At 40.4% G+C, this 17,387-nt stretch overlaps 1 protein-coding gene across 1 annotated transcript in view; it reads right to left on the bottom strand.

Moving 5' to 3' along the window:
• Window positions 1-229: 229 nt before the first annotated feature.
• Window positions 230-17,387, bottom strand: part of LOC122801037 (coagulation factor IX-like) — a 255,068-nt gene continuing 237,910 nt past the window's right edge. The window contains exon 8 of the mRNA XM_044070500.1: window positions 230-928. Coding sequence (XP_043926435.1) covers window positions 357-928 — 572 coding nt within the window. The 3' untranslated portion in view covers window positions 230-356. The remainder of the gene's footprint in view (window positions 929-17,387) is intronic.

Here is a 17,387-nt window from a genome sequence, read left to right as displayed (position 1 = left end):
TCTTTCTAAGGAGTCTGGGTAGTATTCTTCTTGGTGTAGTATTCTAAGTAATGCTTCACTTAGTGATAAAGTTTATTTGTGCTATTAATTATGTCATCTTATTCATCACTGGTGAATCTGAGTCCTTAGCTGGAGTTTGTCATTTATGCCACACTTTAAAAATATGTGTACTGCTTTGTTAGACTGAAATACATGTATCCACCTCTGAACACCTTACACCATTCAAGAATTGCTGATAATATGGCAGATATTTATTTAACATCTTGTGAATACTGTCCTTCCATCAAAAAACACCCCTATATAAACAGTGCTTGTAGATAACCACTTTTAAGACATATAAAATGCAGTTGCTTTCTTCACTGTGAAGGTTGTAATTGTGATATTTCTACATTCTGGACAGTTTCCTTTATCCAGGGAAGGTAATTTGTCACCCTTGTGTATATCCCATATTTGCCTTTTGCTGCACACCCTTCCCCCCAGCTAATAATACCCTTCAGATACCATGTACTGTAGTAATACACAACTAAGGGACCACCACTGTCTCCTTGGCAGGCGTCTTTGGTCTCTTCATAGTAGCCAGCACAAAACATATTATCTGTGATATCCTGGGTGGTTGATCTCATGCAGGTCTCATAATCAACAAGGGGCAGATCCACTTTACGAAGGTAGCGGCTAGTAGAACCCTGCTCCTTTGTATTCCCCCACCCACTTACTGTTCCTATTGTACCCTTTTCAGCTAGGATGCGACCTAGGTTGGCATTTGGCAAGCAGATGGGGCTAGCATACTGATTGTAAGTAGCTGCTTGCGACAGGTAAATAAGAACAATGTCATTGTTATATGTCACTGGATTGTACTGGGGGTGATGTATCACCTTTTCCACCTGGATCTTCTGTTCATCTACTTCTTGAATTAAGGAATCAAAGTCTCCTAGAAAACCAATGAAAATATAAATTACTATATTGTTGAAACATGCAGAGCTTCTCTAGAGTTAAACTGACAATTCTTTTAAATAAGCTCTAGAACAGTATAAAAATCAACTATTTATTAATGTTTTTGAATAAAGTTATAGGAAGAGACTGGTTGACATAATGGTTAAGGTCTTTGCCTCCAAGGTACAAGGTTTGATCTTGATCTCTGAACAATGCCTGTTTGGTATTTGCATATTCTCTCTGTGGGTTCTTCCCACCTCTGAAAAACATGCCGAGTGTTTCCATCTCAAACTCACCAATGAATGGAATTGTGGGCAGCAGCACAGACTGTACATGACAGCGGAAGAGTTATTGGGCATCTACTGTGGTGTGCAGTATCCTCAAGGTAGTAGAACATGGAACACTGATCACATACTGTGCATTGTAGCAGGGCTAGCCACTCAATGGTATGACTCTAGGTGATTCGGTCATGCTGACTAATTTTCCACAAGGGCATGAGTACTCCAGGTAGGGGTATATGTAAAACCAGCAGCTCTGGGTAAATAAGCTTCTGGCTGGCCAGTGTCCAGCTGCCTGATGTAAAACCAATCAACCCGCCAAACACAAACTAAGAATTATACTCACTGACAGTGCAGTTCGAGCTATAGCACCCCCAAGAAGATGAAATAGGTGGAGTTGAAGAAGAATGGCAGCACCTCAAAGATGTGTGAGGACTACAGAGCAGATATGTGGCTGAGTCAGGTATGGAAGTAAGGTACATAAGTAAAGCTACTGTTGGAATGCAGGAAGTCATCAAAAGAAAGAAAGACAGAGTGTAGGAAAAAAGACTGACCAGGCTAGGAAGGAATATTGGTGGGAGACAGAAAAGATGGACCAGACTAGGAAGGAATACTAGTTGGCTAGCAAAGAATAATAGGGTATTAAAGGCACTCTATCACCTTCTAGAAAATCACTCAGAAGGTGGCACAAAGAAACTATATCAGGTTGCAAGATAAAGAAGACAGTTAGGCGCCCTTCATAAGGGATGCCAGCTACACCACAGGACATCAAAAGCAGATGGAAAGAGTACTTTCAGCAGCTTTTAAATGAAGAAGACTCCACAGAAGCTGTACTGCTGCAGACACACCATATGATGAGAGAATAATCATATCCATGCCAGTGTACAAGAACAAAGGGGACATCCACATCTGTGGGCAGTACAGAGGTATGAAACTCTTGTCACATTGCATGAAAGTTCTGGAGAGGCTGACTGATAAACAGATATGCAGAGTAGTAGAATGTAAGATGGGAGATGAGCAGTTTGGATTCATATTGGGATGCAGAACAACTGACCCGATATTTGCAGTGAGACAGATAGTTGAGAAGAAGCTAGAGGTGAGGAAAGAGACCAACTGGGCATTCCTAGACTTGAAGAAAGCATATGCCAAGGTCCCAAGAAAGCTGATTTGGGTAGTGCTAAGGTGGTTCAAAGTCCCAGAAACATTGGTAGAATTAGTGCAGGCTATGTACAAGGACCTAATGACTCAAGTACAAACAGTGGTCAGTCCCACAGAGGGGTTTCCAGTGGGAGTTGTTGTACATCAGTTCTTTGCCCACTACTTTTCATACTGGTGATGGACTACAATAGCAAACAGATCAGAGGGGACAGATCAACAAAGTTGCTGTATGTAGACAATATAGTATTACAGACAGATTCTCAGTAAGAACTTCAGCAAAGGATAGGGAAATGGAATGTAAAACTGAAGGCAAATGGTATGAAACTAAATATAGATAAGACAGTGGTAATGGCAACAACTGGGGAAATCAGATGTTGATAATTGATATAGAAAGGAAGATAGTAGAACAGGTCAATAGCTTTAAGTATCTGGGAGGGGACGGTTGAGGAGAAGGGTAGTTTCAATTAAAAGGTCAAAGCTAGAATCAGTGGGGTTGCAGCCAACTGGTTCAGGGTGCCTGATGTAGTGTATAACAGAAGAACACCAAATAAACTGAAAAGTAAGGTGTACAAAACAGTGGTGCTACCTGTACTACAGTATAGTACAGAAACCTGGGCAGTAAAGGCAGAGCAGATAAGGAAGCTAGAGGTGATGGAAATGAAGTACCTGAGATGGGTGGTGGGATGCACACTGTGAGGCAGAGAGCAGAAGCCAAAGTAGCTCCTGTCACAGAACAGATCAAAGAAAACATGTTATGGTGGTTGGGGCACATGTGCAGAAAAGCAAAAGGTAATCTGTGAAGAAGATTTGGGACAGACAGGATGAAGGTAAGAGGAAATGAGGGCATCCAGCAAAGAGGTGGATGGATTGTGTGAGAAGATCTGCAACAGTCAGGCATGAGTGTCAAAGAAGGCAGGAGTGTAGCATTGAATCAAGAGAGATGGTGACAATTAACACAACAACCCAACCCCATGTAGAAAATGGGAATAAAGGGGGGGAGTTGATGATGATTACAAATCATTATTCATTTAACAGAGATGTCTGAATCTCCTGGTGGAAATCAACAGAGTTATTGGTTTACTGGATTACAGCCGTGTTACAGAGAACCATTTTGTATGCATTAGGATAGCTGGGTTTACAACTGTGTTGCATATTTGTTCATCCTCTATGGGTGGTGTTAGAACTTGATTGTAGATCCTTCAGTCCTATGCCAGTCATCAGTGCAGTATCAGTCCTTCAGCCTCTATTACCCTCAGGAAAGCAGCTGTCCTATGTCAGATTCTCTACACATGGTGTCATAAGTTTGCATTTGCACCAGTCTCTTAGGCAATATAGATATTAATGTTATCCCACTCACTACAACATTAATTCATCTGTGTTCTAGTCTTTATTTTAGCAACAACCCATGGTTGGTTGTGGGTAATGCTTTGTTTATACATGGTTGGCATTGTTTTCTCATGAAGCCAAAGCCTGAGTGACCAAACAAAACCAACAATGGGTAAACAAAGTATTATCCATACCCAGTCATGTGTTACTGGTATTATAGAATTATGTCAGCTTTGTGTTGCATTGTGTCTTTGTTAAAGTTATGTAACAAGAAGATATCCAGAGGCGGTCATCCGCTTCTTCAGACCATACTACAAACAAAAGAATACAAGCCTTAAATACAGCACTTAGCCAATCACTGATAAAACCAAAGCAAGTAATGAGATGTATGAGGTTACACACAGAGAATAAGGACCTAGAGGAAGCACTAGATAAGCTTTGGATTGATTTGTTGGACAGAGGCTATAGGATAGGCGATATAGAGAGGGTTATAGCATATACAAAGAGTAGCGACTGTGTTAACACACAACCTTATTTTTCAGAAAGGTGTGAACAGCTAACAAATAAAGGTCAAGAAAATCGATTGGAGAATACTAGCAGGGTTACCCTTACCTACTCTAGTGATGTAAGTAGGATATGCAGAAATTGGCCCATCCTACTGATGGCCCCAGAGGTGTGTAAGGCAGTGGGCACACAACCCCACTTCACTTTCAAGAATAACAAGTCCTTGAAATGCAGATTATGTTTTAAATAAACACAGGTCCCTTTTCCTGTTTCAGAACGTAAGGGCACATTTGCATGTAGATTCTGTAGAATCTGCAAATATGTATGGTCTTCAAGTGTTATAATGCACCCCAGAACATTGTGTCAACTGGAATTTTCTTTTTATGCTGATTGTCTGACTAAAAATATTGTCTACCTGGCAAAATGCTGCTCCTATGACTGTTTCTATACTGGAAAGAGTAACAGAACTTTAAAAGAAAGGGTGATGGAACATTTAAATGCCATTCGTAATTTAAAATTGACTAATGCATTAGCTAAACATGTACAAGAAGCACATTGTTTTAAGTTTTTGGTTTTACAAATGGTTTATGCAAGTGCAAGGGAGGGTGATTTGACAAACAACACTGAATATGCAGAACTAATATGGATTATTGACTTTAGAGCTAACATGCCCCCTGGTTTAAACAGTGCTGTTTCTTTAAAACCAGCACTGAAAAAGAAAAGTTTACTGCACTAATTATCTAATTGGTTTTATCTGTGATTGGCTAAGTGCTGTATTTAAGGCTTGTATCCCTTTTTTTTGTAGTATGGTCTGAAGAAGCGGATGACCATGAAAGCGCTTTCCATTTTTTGTTTTAATAAAGAGTTTTGTATTCCTTGGCCTCTGGATATCTTCTTGTTACATAACTTACTTTGGATTTAATCCAGGTTCCACTACACATTTTTTTGGATAGATCTTTGTTAAAGTTATTTAGTTTTCTCGTGGGTGTAATATTGTGTTCTTATACCTTTGTTGTAAGTAAAAAATAGTTCCACACTTTTTCAAGAAGTTTTGCTTCAGGAAATCAGCACTTATTCCAAATTTAGAATGGACCTCAAAAAGCACTTCATCATCCAAGCCAAATGGTCCTGCTTCAACACAGGACAGTTGTTTTGTCTGTTATGTGGAACTGTGGAGAAAAGCAAGACTTAGTCTTTGTGAAAGGGCAGAATTAATTTTATTTTTTAATGTGTAATATGACCCTACTGGGATGTTCTACAAAACTCTGTAGATTTGAGATAAAGCATTACCAGCAGACGATTGATCGCTTTTTTAGTAAGCATAATGTCTCATATCTTCAGTTTTCTGCAGAACATCTGTGTTATTCCTGATATTTACTCTTTTTGTGGGTGAGGTCTGGATGAAATTCTTTCCTTATTAAAGTACTTTTGCATATCCCAAAAGAAAGCCCAATCACTCAAGGAGACTTCAACGGCTGGACTTCTTTTTATTGGGATGTGCTTGATGTATGATGGGCACTCTGACTGGGCTGTCCAAGCAGCATGCAAGTTTTTGAATGCTAATAAGCATTTATTGTATAATGTATTTTATTTTATTTATTGCTTTGGGGTGTTCAGCTATTGCTTTTAATAATTTGATTCTCATTTCACTACTTCTAAAAAGACTGTGCTGCTAACTGATTGTGCAACTGTAGCACTGTATTTGTATCAAGCTGCGCAAACGGATATGTTTCCAGGGATAAGAAAATGCATCCCCCATGTCCTTGAGGTCAGATATAAAATTAAGTGCTATTATTGTTAAATGGCAATGTACCACTGAACTGCTGCTGGTAAGATACTTGAGTGAGTTACTACAAATCTTTCAATAAACAGTGCTCCATTGTAGAACCAGATCCAGCACAAGGTGGCCTATCCAGCTGCCTAGGGACCAGTGCTGGCTGGGGGATCAAGCCTGGCTTAAAAAAATACATAAAAAAAGAACAGAAATACAGCAGATTTCTTGTTCTGCTGCAGAATCATCCTGGAAAACATCTGCACATGCATACAGCAGGAGAAGATCAGGAAGAAGTGAGATTTGTGTTTGAGGAAGAGACACAAGCACTCATTTAGCTGTGTAGGAGATTTAAAGAGAATCCCACAAGACTTTGCTTTTGCAATGAGATCCCAGGACTCAGGAGAGATCATGAAGTAGTGAGATTATGATATGAAGTGTGTATGTATGTGTGTTTGTGTGTGTGTGTTTCAAGTAGAATGACCTATTTGGGAGGGGGATGCCTGGTTAAGAGACCTGCTCAGAGTCAAACCCTGTACTCTAGTTACAGGAAGCTATAGCCTCTTTTGTAAATCAATGATGAGTACAATCAATGTCAGTCATTAGAGTTTCATAGTTTTTGTGGTTCACAAAATGCATGTTGATGCAAAACCTATTGGTTTGTCAACTTTTTAAGTGCTTCAGAGTGGTCTGCTCTTATCGGGCTCCAGTTTTTCAAAACATCTGATATTTTGCCTCATAGTTATGTCTTGTCCTTGAGCAAATCACTTAATCAGACAGTACTTTGGGACACCTGAAATATGGGCTAGGATCCTCAGTAGTCCACTGGATTAAAATCCTACTACCTACCTATGAACCAGAGTAATTATGGTGTAAAGGAAGGAAAATAATTGTAGTAAATAGACACATCATTTTAAAAGCCATGTTGTTTGGATGTGATCATTGGTTTTATTATTCTTTTGAATTTTGACAGTATGTTCATTATTTAGCTGTGAGGGAACTGGACACCATGCAGTCTATGAATTTAATGTTAACATTTAACTATGTCTGTCAGCCTGGGATGACATGCTCGACAAGCCACGTTGCTTCGCTAGGGACGGCTTGCACCTGTCACCACTGGGCTTTCGGATATTGGCAAAGGCTCTTGCCACCCCCATAGTGCCTTTTTTAGGCAAGGCTCAAAAGTCAAACCCAACCCCATAGACAGCACAAGGAACAAGAAACTAAGGGTAATGCTGCTAAACGCCAGAAGTCTTAATCTCAAGATGCATGCACTCGAAGCTCTTCTCAGTATGGAGAACATTGATATCTGTGCAGTGACAGAAACCTGGTTCAAGGCTCCAGAGAGCACCCCAGCACTACCAGGCTATACCTCGTATCATGCTTTTCGGCCCCAAAACCCAGACCAAACCACAAAAGGAGGGGGAGTTTCCATATTTATAAAGGATATCCACACCGCCAGGTTAGTGGCATTGCACGAAGTATCGGAGACCATCCATGTGCAACTAACAGTGGGCAAGACTGCTTTTCAGTTTATAGCATCCTACAGACCACCCTCTCAAAGTCAGGAATCCCATTCGGCTTTCCTGAAAACAATGGAGAACATGAAGATCTCTCCGAACACCATTATATTGGGTGACTTCAACTACCCAAACATTGACTGGGAGCACTACTCAAGCCCCAGCACCTTAGCCCAAAGATTCCTGGAAATTATAAACTCAAATGCTATGGAACAACTAGTCACCACTCCCACAAGAGGGGACAACATACTAGACCTGATCATTACCAACATGGGGACTCTATGCTCCACACCAGAAGTATATCCCTCATTGGTAAGATCAGACCATAAATTAATTTCACTGGATGTCCACATCCCGACCCCACCCCCAGCCCAGAAAACCACAGTGAAAAACTTCTCAAAAGTGAACTTCTCTCTTCTCAAAACTGAAGTGGAATCCTTCAAGGCCCCAGGGCCAGTGAAAACTACAGCCCAAACTGCAGAATCCTATATAAATGCATTCTACGGACATCTCCAGGAATGCATGGATCATGCTATCCCAAACAAAACCAAGACCCAGTCATCCAAAGGCAGGCATCCAGTCTGGTGGACCCCTGCCATAAATAAACTGTACAACAGAAGGAGGAAGCTACTACATGATAGAACAAAATCCCTAATAGGGAAGGCATCTCTGATCAGTACTAGCAAAAAAGTACGATCCCTCAAAAAATCCTCCAAGGCCAGCTTCGAGAGAAAAATTGCACAGGACACCAAAGACAATCATAAGGCTTTTTTCAGTTATGTTAGAAACCTGGGATGCAACTCCCAGACTTGTTCTGAGTTGATTCTAAACAACAAAAAATACACTGAACCCACAGACATCGCCAATATCCTGGCAGACAGGTTCAGTGCAAACTTCTCCACCCCCTCCCCCCCAAAAGAGCAAGTATCTATCCCGGCAGAGGGCTGCCTCCCAAGCATCTCAGATGCTCAGGTGAAGGCTGCCCTCTCCTAAGCAAAAAACACTGCTTCCATGGGACCAGATGGCATCCAAGGTTGTGTCCTACATGAACTACAAGAGGAACTAATCCCTCAAATAAAACAGCTATACAATCTCAGCCTCACTACAGGATATGTGCCCACAGAATGGCGTACAGCAACAGTGGTCCCACTCCACAAAGGTGGAGCCTCTACGGACCCTGGAAACTATCACCCCATAAGCCTGACTAGCTTAGTCTGCAAGGCTATGGAAAGGATCATCATGGAGCTCATAAACAAAGACATTGGGGACCTACAGACACTAGATCCTACCCAGTTCGGCTTTGTCAAGGGCAGATCCTGCCTTTTGAACCTGGTTGACTTCTTTGAAACAGTCACTAAAGCCATAGATGAAGGGAAGGTAGTCCACAGAGCCTATCTGGACCTTGCAAAGGCATTTGACATAATACCCCACTTGGGCATCATAGATAAGCTATCCAGCTTAAATATAAATCCCTATGTCACAAGATGGGTCGCAAACTGGCTCAAAGACAGAACCCACAGAGTGAGAGTTGCTGGAGCCATGTCAGACTCGAAACCGGTCACAAGTGGTGTCCCACAGGGTTCTGTCCTGGGACCACTCTTTTTCAGTATATACTTTTCCGAGGTACAGGCAAACGTGGGAGGACTATGGCTCACCAAGTTCGCAGACGACTGCAAACTGGGCACCATAATCAACTCTCCAGCTGACACAAACATCCTTCAAAAAGGTCTGACAGAGACAGATAACTGGTGCCAGCACCATGGTTTAAAGCTAAATGCCAAAAAATGTATAGTCATACCCTTTGGCAAAAACAATGTGCCCACAAATTACCATATAGGCAGAAACCCATTGAGTACAGAGAAAGTTATTAGGGACCTGGGGACCCAAGTTGATAGCAATCTCTCCTTTGAAAACCACATTGCCAAAGTGGTTAGAAAGACCTTCTACATAGCCCACCTCATCTTGAAGGGTTTCACATCTAGATCAAGAGAGGTAATCGTGCCCCTTTATTCATCCCTCATCAGGCCCATCATAGAATACAATGCCCCTTTTGGGATGTACCTTACCCGACACCTGCAGCAATTAGAAAGACCCCAAAAGTATCTCACCAAGAGGATCAAGGGTCTCAAACAGATGCCATATGCTGCTCGGTTTAAAAAACCCCAGCCCTACTCAGTTGCATACCGCCTACTTGAGGCGATCTATGCCTGACATACAAAGCTATGTCAAATCCAGAATTAATGGACATGCTCCACCTCAGTAAATCTAAATCCCTTAGAGCCACACGCTCGAGGGACTTGAACCTCAGCACAGAAATAAATAGAACTTGCTGGAGGGACAGGTTCATAACCCAGAGGCTCCCTTCGCTGTGGAATAGAATTCCAGTTCATGTGAGGCAGAGCACCTCACTGAATCTCTTCAAGAAGAATCTCGATAAGCGGATGGGGGATCGTAGGTTTGTCCCAGGGATTACTCCTGTGTCACTATTAGACAGAGGCACAGTAAACTAAACCTTAAAAAGGGCACAATATACTCAAATCAAGGGGTGGCGTAAGCCATACAGAATCGGGCTAGGCTTATAATTGCCCCAGGGCAGATAGCCTAGTATGAACCTATGAACCTATGAATACATTTTAATTCAGCTTGTTTTTAGAAGGCATAAAAGTGTGGCATGCACTCACTATGTTTGGGCTACAGCAGTTTGACTAGCACTTAGTGCAGATAAGTAAGGCTATGAGCTGTTAACTGCTTCATGTAGTACATGGTTTGAGTCATCAGCCTTCATTTTTCTTCTGTGTGACTCTGCAACTTACTTCACCAGAAAATACTCATGGACTGTTCCTGAAAGAGAAGACTTGTGTCCAGTGGGATGTGCCTGGCTGTAAGCAAATGTGTTACACATTTGTCTTTTGAATCCCTGTACCCTACACATTGATGCCAATTAGTATTTCACTGTCTGGTACATGCTATATGAGTATGAACCCAGCACATCTCTTGTAGTTTAATGGGTTATGCGAAACATTTTCACTAAATGTGAGTTTCAAAGAACAGAAGTTTGCTGTTTCTTATGCTAAGTCTGTTTTCAATTTAAGTGTTTTGTTTTGTTTAGAAAATGGCTGTCATTTTTTTCTGTAAAATTTGAAGCAAAAGTTTTAAATGAAATGCAAATCTCTGTACTAATTGTAAAAGTAAAGAAGAAAATAGTATGTGCACTGACAGCTTTGTACAGCACTTATGATAATTGGGAAGAGACTGGCATGTTTAACTGTGCAGAACGCTTACTGCCAGTCGCCTTACTAAATGACCTTGCACTAATGGCTTGGTGATAAAGGCGCCTCTGTCGCTAAACTGTTTATGGGTTTAACTAGTCATTCTGCCCCCTTTTGCAGTCTTTTGAGTCTGTTACTTGATATGAATGCTAGAGTAACAATCATTTCTATGTTTGCTTTTTGTTTTAGCCTATATAACCTTTGTATTAATTAAGCATATTGAACTGTGTTGAATGCAAGTTTTTTCTGCTGTTTTACCTTGATTTTCCTGGTATTTGTTTCCACTACATACCTTCACTCTAACTCAAATGCTAGCACTGTTATTTTTTTCTCCCTCCCCACCCGTCTTCCCTTCCCCCTAGATAGTTCTCAGCTCAATCCCTTTTGAATATTGACCTGCCTGCCCTACAGGTGTCGGAAGATTTCCTGCCTGCCTACAGTACTGAAAGACTATCTGCCTCCCTTATTTACTCCTCTATCAAGGAACCAAAGTAGGTTATGGGCTCTGCACTGATGATTTTTTAGCCTCTGCTCCAGCCAACCTATAGAGTGTATTAGTTCCCTGTGCTTGTGTGCCTAGCAGCCGGTACCTCTCCCTCTCATATCCCCTTACTCTTGCCTTCTCCTGCCTCTACACTTCTCTCTTTTTTCTTGATACTTTTCCCTCTTTTCACTGCCCTAGCCACTAGGTGGCGCTCTCCTTATTCTCTTTCTCCATCACTACTTCTCATGCCTAGAATCAGCCCTTAAAGTTATTTGTTACTTTCCCTATCTCCCTAAGCTCGATATTCTATCTTTCCGTCTGCCTATCTCCCTGCTAATAGTGCTGGTACTGCTCCAGTACTCTGCCTGACCTCTCAGCTCCTCCTCACCCCTCTCGACCTTACCTCCTACTGCTTGTTTTCTACTTACTCCTGTATAACTATTTCTATTCCTCTGGTCTACTTTGGTCTCCTGTCTTTCTCCTCCTTCCATATACTGTTTGCTCCTGCCATACCTACCAGCATTTCTGATTGTCTCCGCTCTCCACCTCTGTTGTGTGTACCCGCTCCGTTCGCCCTACGGGCTCACTCCGCTCCCCTCCCTACCCCCAATTCCCACCCACCCCCCGGGGTCCTAACCTTATAGTACTGTTAGCCACTCCCCTATCCCTCACTTCCAATCCTTCTCCTTCCCGCTCAAACTTCCTCCCACCCACACACCCCACCTCTACAACACACTCCCACTGTATTTTTCCCATTCCAACTCTCTACATCTCTTCCTTATCTATCTCACGTTAATCCTTACCACTCTACTGTCCACTCTTCCCTATTCCTTTTATACCTTTATATCTACTCTACAGTAGAATATCCCTTTTACAACCTGCCTCCCATACACTCTATTGCCTTCTCTACCTTCTCAAACACATCTTACCATGGCTACCTACCTGCATAGCCAGCATTTACTGTCATTCCTGCTACTCTCCACCCTATGCTCAATCTATCTCCTATCCTCTTACAAGGTATCACTTGATACTCTATCCCTCCTTCCACATAAACACACCTCTACAGTCATCACTCCACTTATCTCTTATCCTTTTACTTCATCAACCCCCAATTTTCAACTACCAAAATTCCACAGACTTAGACATCTCAGCTATGTCTTGACAACTTATAACAAAAATAAAATTCTAACCTTACATAAACTCTACCTGGTTATCAAATGTAGCAATCCTACCCTTCAAGATGGTGATATCCACCCTAACCCTGGCCCTTCACTCTCTTTCCCCACAGTATATACGCCCGAAATCAATAACAGCTTCTTAATCGGACATCTTAATACCCAAAGCTTAAACAACAAAGTACCATACCTACATGCCCTCCTTCACATACACTCATTTGATATTCTATGCCTCTCAGAAACCTGGCTAAAACCTAGCACTAAAGACACTGAAATAATTCCCCAAGGCTATAACATAGTAAGACTCGATCGCCCCAAAAGAAAAGGTGGTGGTGTTGCTATTCTTTTTAAAAACCACCTAAATATCACTAGCCTTCCACCCCTATCATCTCAAGATAGCAAGATAGAATCCATCATTATCAAACTCCAATTAAATTCCAAAAAATCCATATATATCATCTGTCTGTACCTGCCTCCTGGTAACAATATTCCAGTATTCGAAGATTATCTTAGTTGCATATCAACTACTTATCCACAGGAAACCATCATTCTAGGTGACCTGAACATAGACTGGAATAGCATTAATGCAGACAATCCTTCATCCCATATTAACCTTCACGGCTTCACCCAAACCATTACCTTAACTACTAGGCTCAATAAACACACTAATCGAGAAAGTATTTTAGACTGGATACTTATAAACAGACCAAAAACTAATTACAAAGTAGGAACCTTGCCAGACGATGTTAGTGACCACTCCTTAACTTTTATAACAAGAGAAAAAACTGACTGTCCAAATCCCACATTACTAGAAAAATACGTACCATCAAACATTTTAATCCTGACCTATTTCAAGCCGAACTCAGCGCATGTAACTGGAACCCATTAAAAACACTTCCTCTTGAAGATGCAGTACTACATTTTAACAAAATATTTTTATCCATTCTTGACACACATGCACCAGAACGTGCTATTAGAATAAAATCCAATACAGCCCCTTGGCTCTCCCATGAAACCAAAAATCTTATTCTCGCTAGGAATAAAGTCTGGGCTAGCTGGAGATCCCACAGAAATAAAACAGATCTCCAACTCTTCAGACAGCATAGAAATCTAACTAAAAAAGCAGTCATAGCCGATAAAAAGAAATTCTATATTGACCTTCAACAAACCCATCTTAACAATTCTAAACTTTTCTGGTCCTCAATCAATAAACTCCTCTCACCAGGAACTTCCAAAACACCTTCCCCTCTAAATGCAGACCCTGATACCCCACAACAGACTGCAGATGCTCTTAACTCATTCTTCACTGAAACTATCCAAGCACTAGCTAAACAACTTAATGCTAACAACTTCTGTCCTCTGAGTAAACCAACCAACTCCTCTTTTAACTTTTCTCTACAGCCTATCTCCACATCATATATTCACAGACTTCTTCTTAAGCTAAAACCATGTACCCCCTCTGCTGATAAACTCCGTTCCCTTTTTCTTCAAAAGGCTGCTAAGGTTGTTGCATATCCTATATCTATTCTTATAAATAGGACAATTAGTGAAGGAATCATCCCCGAAGTATGGAAGGTATCTCATATAATCCCTCTTCACAAAGGTGGAAACTCAACTGACTACTCCAACTATAGGCCCATTGCCCTCCTCTCACCGCTGTCCAAAATTATGGAAAAGTGTATCCACCTTCAACTCGTACAATATCTCTCAAAACATAACATAATAGCAAACTGCCAACATGGCTTTAGACCACATCACAGTACTACCACTGCCCTACTTTCTTTTGTAGAGACTATAAACCAGAACCGAAACAACAACTTACTCTCTTCTGCCCTCTTCATTGACCTCTCCAAAGCATTCGATATGGTAAACCACCCCTTATTACTTAATACTCTCGAATCCATCTCATTTGATCCCCCAGCTATTAAATGGTTTAAATCTTACCTCACTGACAGAAAACAAGCTGTTCTCTGGGATAATCACATCTCATCTCTCCTGCCTGTTTCCATTGGGGTTCCTCAAGGCTCTATCCTCGGCCCACTTCTTTTCTCCCTCTTCATTAATGATCTTCAAACAATAATCCCTCAAGCAACCTGCATTCAATATGCAGATGATTCAACACTCATTTGCTCAGCTCCTTCTACCCCAGAACTAACCTCTCTCACCCAAAAAGTATTCAGTACAGTAGAAACATGGTTCTCTAATCGCTTCCTCTTACTAAATGCCAAAAAAACCAAACTTCTTCTTTTCTCCCACATCTAGAACCTCCCCCTTAGATTTCTCCATCTCTTCAAACAGCGCCACTGTTCTCTTACCCGACACTTCAACTAAATTATTAGGTATTACAATTGACAATAAACTCTCTTTCGACCTACACATTAACAACTCCATAAAGTTAGTTAACAGAAAGATAGGATCCTTATATCGAATCAGACCTTTTCTTACACCACCTACCAGAACAAGGATTGCTCACTCTCATCTTATATCAACTCTTCTATATGCTGCGCCTATCTTCACTAACCTCAAAAAAAACAGAATTAGCAAACTGACAACCTGTTATAATAACATTGCCCGCTTTGCTACTGGTAATCCCTATAGAACTCATCACTGCCTCAACTTACAACTTCTAGGCTGGCCTGAGTTTCAAAACTATCTTTTAATCCATCAACTCTGCATTGCCCATAAAATACTATACCAACCTAATAATACCCCCATACTCTCTCAACTCATAACCCCTTATAAAAATCTCAACTCTCTCCGCTCATCCAGCAAACTTCTGGCAAGCTCAACAAAGTCAAATAATAATGCTGGTGACTCTCTATTTACCAATGCTATTGGGACAAAATGGAATTTGTTACCCACTAGCTTAACAAAGATAACTTCATTGCCCTTTTCAAACAAAACATTAAAATGCATTTCCAAAATCACTGGCTTTGCTCCTGTAATAAACCTGATTAGTCTATCTCTATTACTACCCAACAGAACCCTTTCTGTTCTCCTTTCTACTCTGCTTGCTTCCTGACTTTCTTTTCTCTTCCCCCTACTTCTCTACTTGCTATCCTGCAGTGCATCCACTCTTATTTTCACCACTTTCTATTCCCACCTTCATTATTTCTCCTTACCCTTGCTCCTTTCCATATTAATCCAATCAGTATTTTTCCTACTTGTTAATTGAGAATTGAACTGTATGGAGTGGTTATAGTAACTAACTCCTGTAGTAGTTTTTTATACATAAGAGTGTTATCTTTTATTTTTAATGTTTTTGCTTGCTAACTCTATTACTAACTCTTAGATGTTCATTATTATTAGTACTGTTAGTACATTTTTGTATGACAATTTGTGTTTGTATAAAAATTTTTTTTTTTTTCATCTCAGAATGTATCTCACTCTGTGGAGCTTTTCTCCCCGGGCCTCTACTGAAAATGGAAATTTCTCCAGCTAGACTAGCCCGGTCAACAAATGTAAAATAAAAAAATAAAAAAATAAAATAAATAAAATAATGGGATATTGGTATCGTTGCCAGGAGCCTGATTCATTTCCCTGTATAGGGCCCCATTTTGAGCTGTATGCTGCAACAATACAGCATTATTAGCTATTCAAGTAAGCCAGATCTGTACTGTTGACAGAGGAGACATAGGGAGGTCAAATGTGAACTGTATGTGTCCTACAACCATGTAACCCCCCAAAGAAAATGTTTTTTTGTAAGCAGTAATATTTCTGATTTTTGTATGACTTGTGGGTCGTTGAACAAAAGTTACTGCAGCATTTACATTTTTAATTGTTTTGCTTTATTCATTGAACTAAATGATGAATTAATTCATTAATAGGCCTGGATTGTGTAATATAGTCTAAACATGTTACATTTTAGTAATATATTTTTCAATACTTTCTTTACAGCCTCCAGCAATTGCAAAAGGGTTGACAGTTGTCAGGTAAAATGGTCTGCATTATTTGAAATGATGATCAGAACTGTCTATTTTTCAGCATCCTGGTAGTCATTTTTGCATATTACTATAATACAGTTTTCTGTACAATATTGGATTGTAAAGAGTTTCTGCATTTAATTAAAAGCTGTTACTCTGGCAGTTAGCTCAGAGGGCTAAAGCTGTGATTTACTAATGAGCTGATCCTAGTGTTAAGGTGCAGGGTTTGAAGCTTTCCACCTTCATTTATCTGATATGTGACATTGTGCAATTCACTTAACCAGTGCTTTGGAGTAATTTTTAATTTAGGTTATGCTCCTTAATGATCTCCCAGAATGCATACCCAGTAACTATGAACCTGTTGTTGGTTTATCAGTCATTCCCTACTGCATGGCTGATCTAGTTCGGGAAATGTTATGGCAGCATCTCCAGAACTCCAATTTTTAATGCAACATAGGCAATTTATTTTTAAAGGGCAGCAAGCACTGCATTTGTAGATAAAGTAATGAAATGGAATTTTTTGCCAGCAGCAGTCTATATATTAGTAATAGTTCAGTTTAATGTGGAATTATCTAGATGACTTTTACTTCTGCAGAGAATATGCATATTGACTTAGCATATGTTATCAGATGGTTAATGTTTCTTATGCTCTCATGAATACTGTTCTATTTAAACTGCGCTGTATATGGCTGAGTCTTATGGTGTGATGATAGTTTTGTTTGTACAGTTTCATGTAGTTCATTCAAAGCTACCAATAAAGTACATGTAATTTATCTCTGCATAGCAATAATGGGCATACGCAGTCACCAACGTTGCTATAACTGCTAGTGGGGTGGGGGCTCTCTTTATATGAAAGCACTTTATGGTCTTATCATCTGGTTATTGTTAAACAGTATTCAATTGGGTTTTGCAGGACTAGTGTGCATTTGTGTGTGAATTAAGTTGGAATACTTTGGCTACTGTGTGTTTGTATGAAACACCTTTGGTCATTATTATTAATTTTTTGACAAAGAGATCATAAAAGGATATCATCTATCTTTTTCTTTCGG

Source organism: Protopterus annectens, chromosome 4.part1 (genome assembly GCF_019279795.1).
Source record: "Protopterus annectens isolate FY-2018-M chromosome 4.part1, PAN1.0, whole genome shotgun sequence".
NCBI classification, from domain to species: domain Eukaryota; kingdom Metazoa; phylum Chordata; order Ceratodontiformes; family Protopteridae; genus Protopterus; species Protopterus annectens.
Note: the sequence above shows the minus strand (reverse complement) of the source record. Positions and strands in the feature narration are given on the sequence as shown.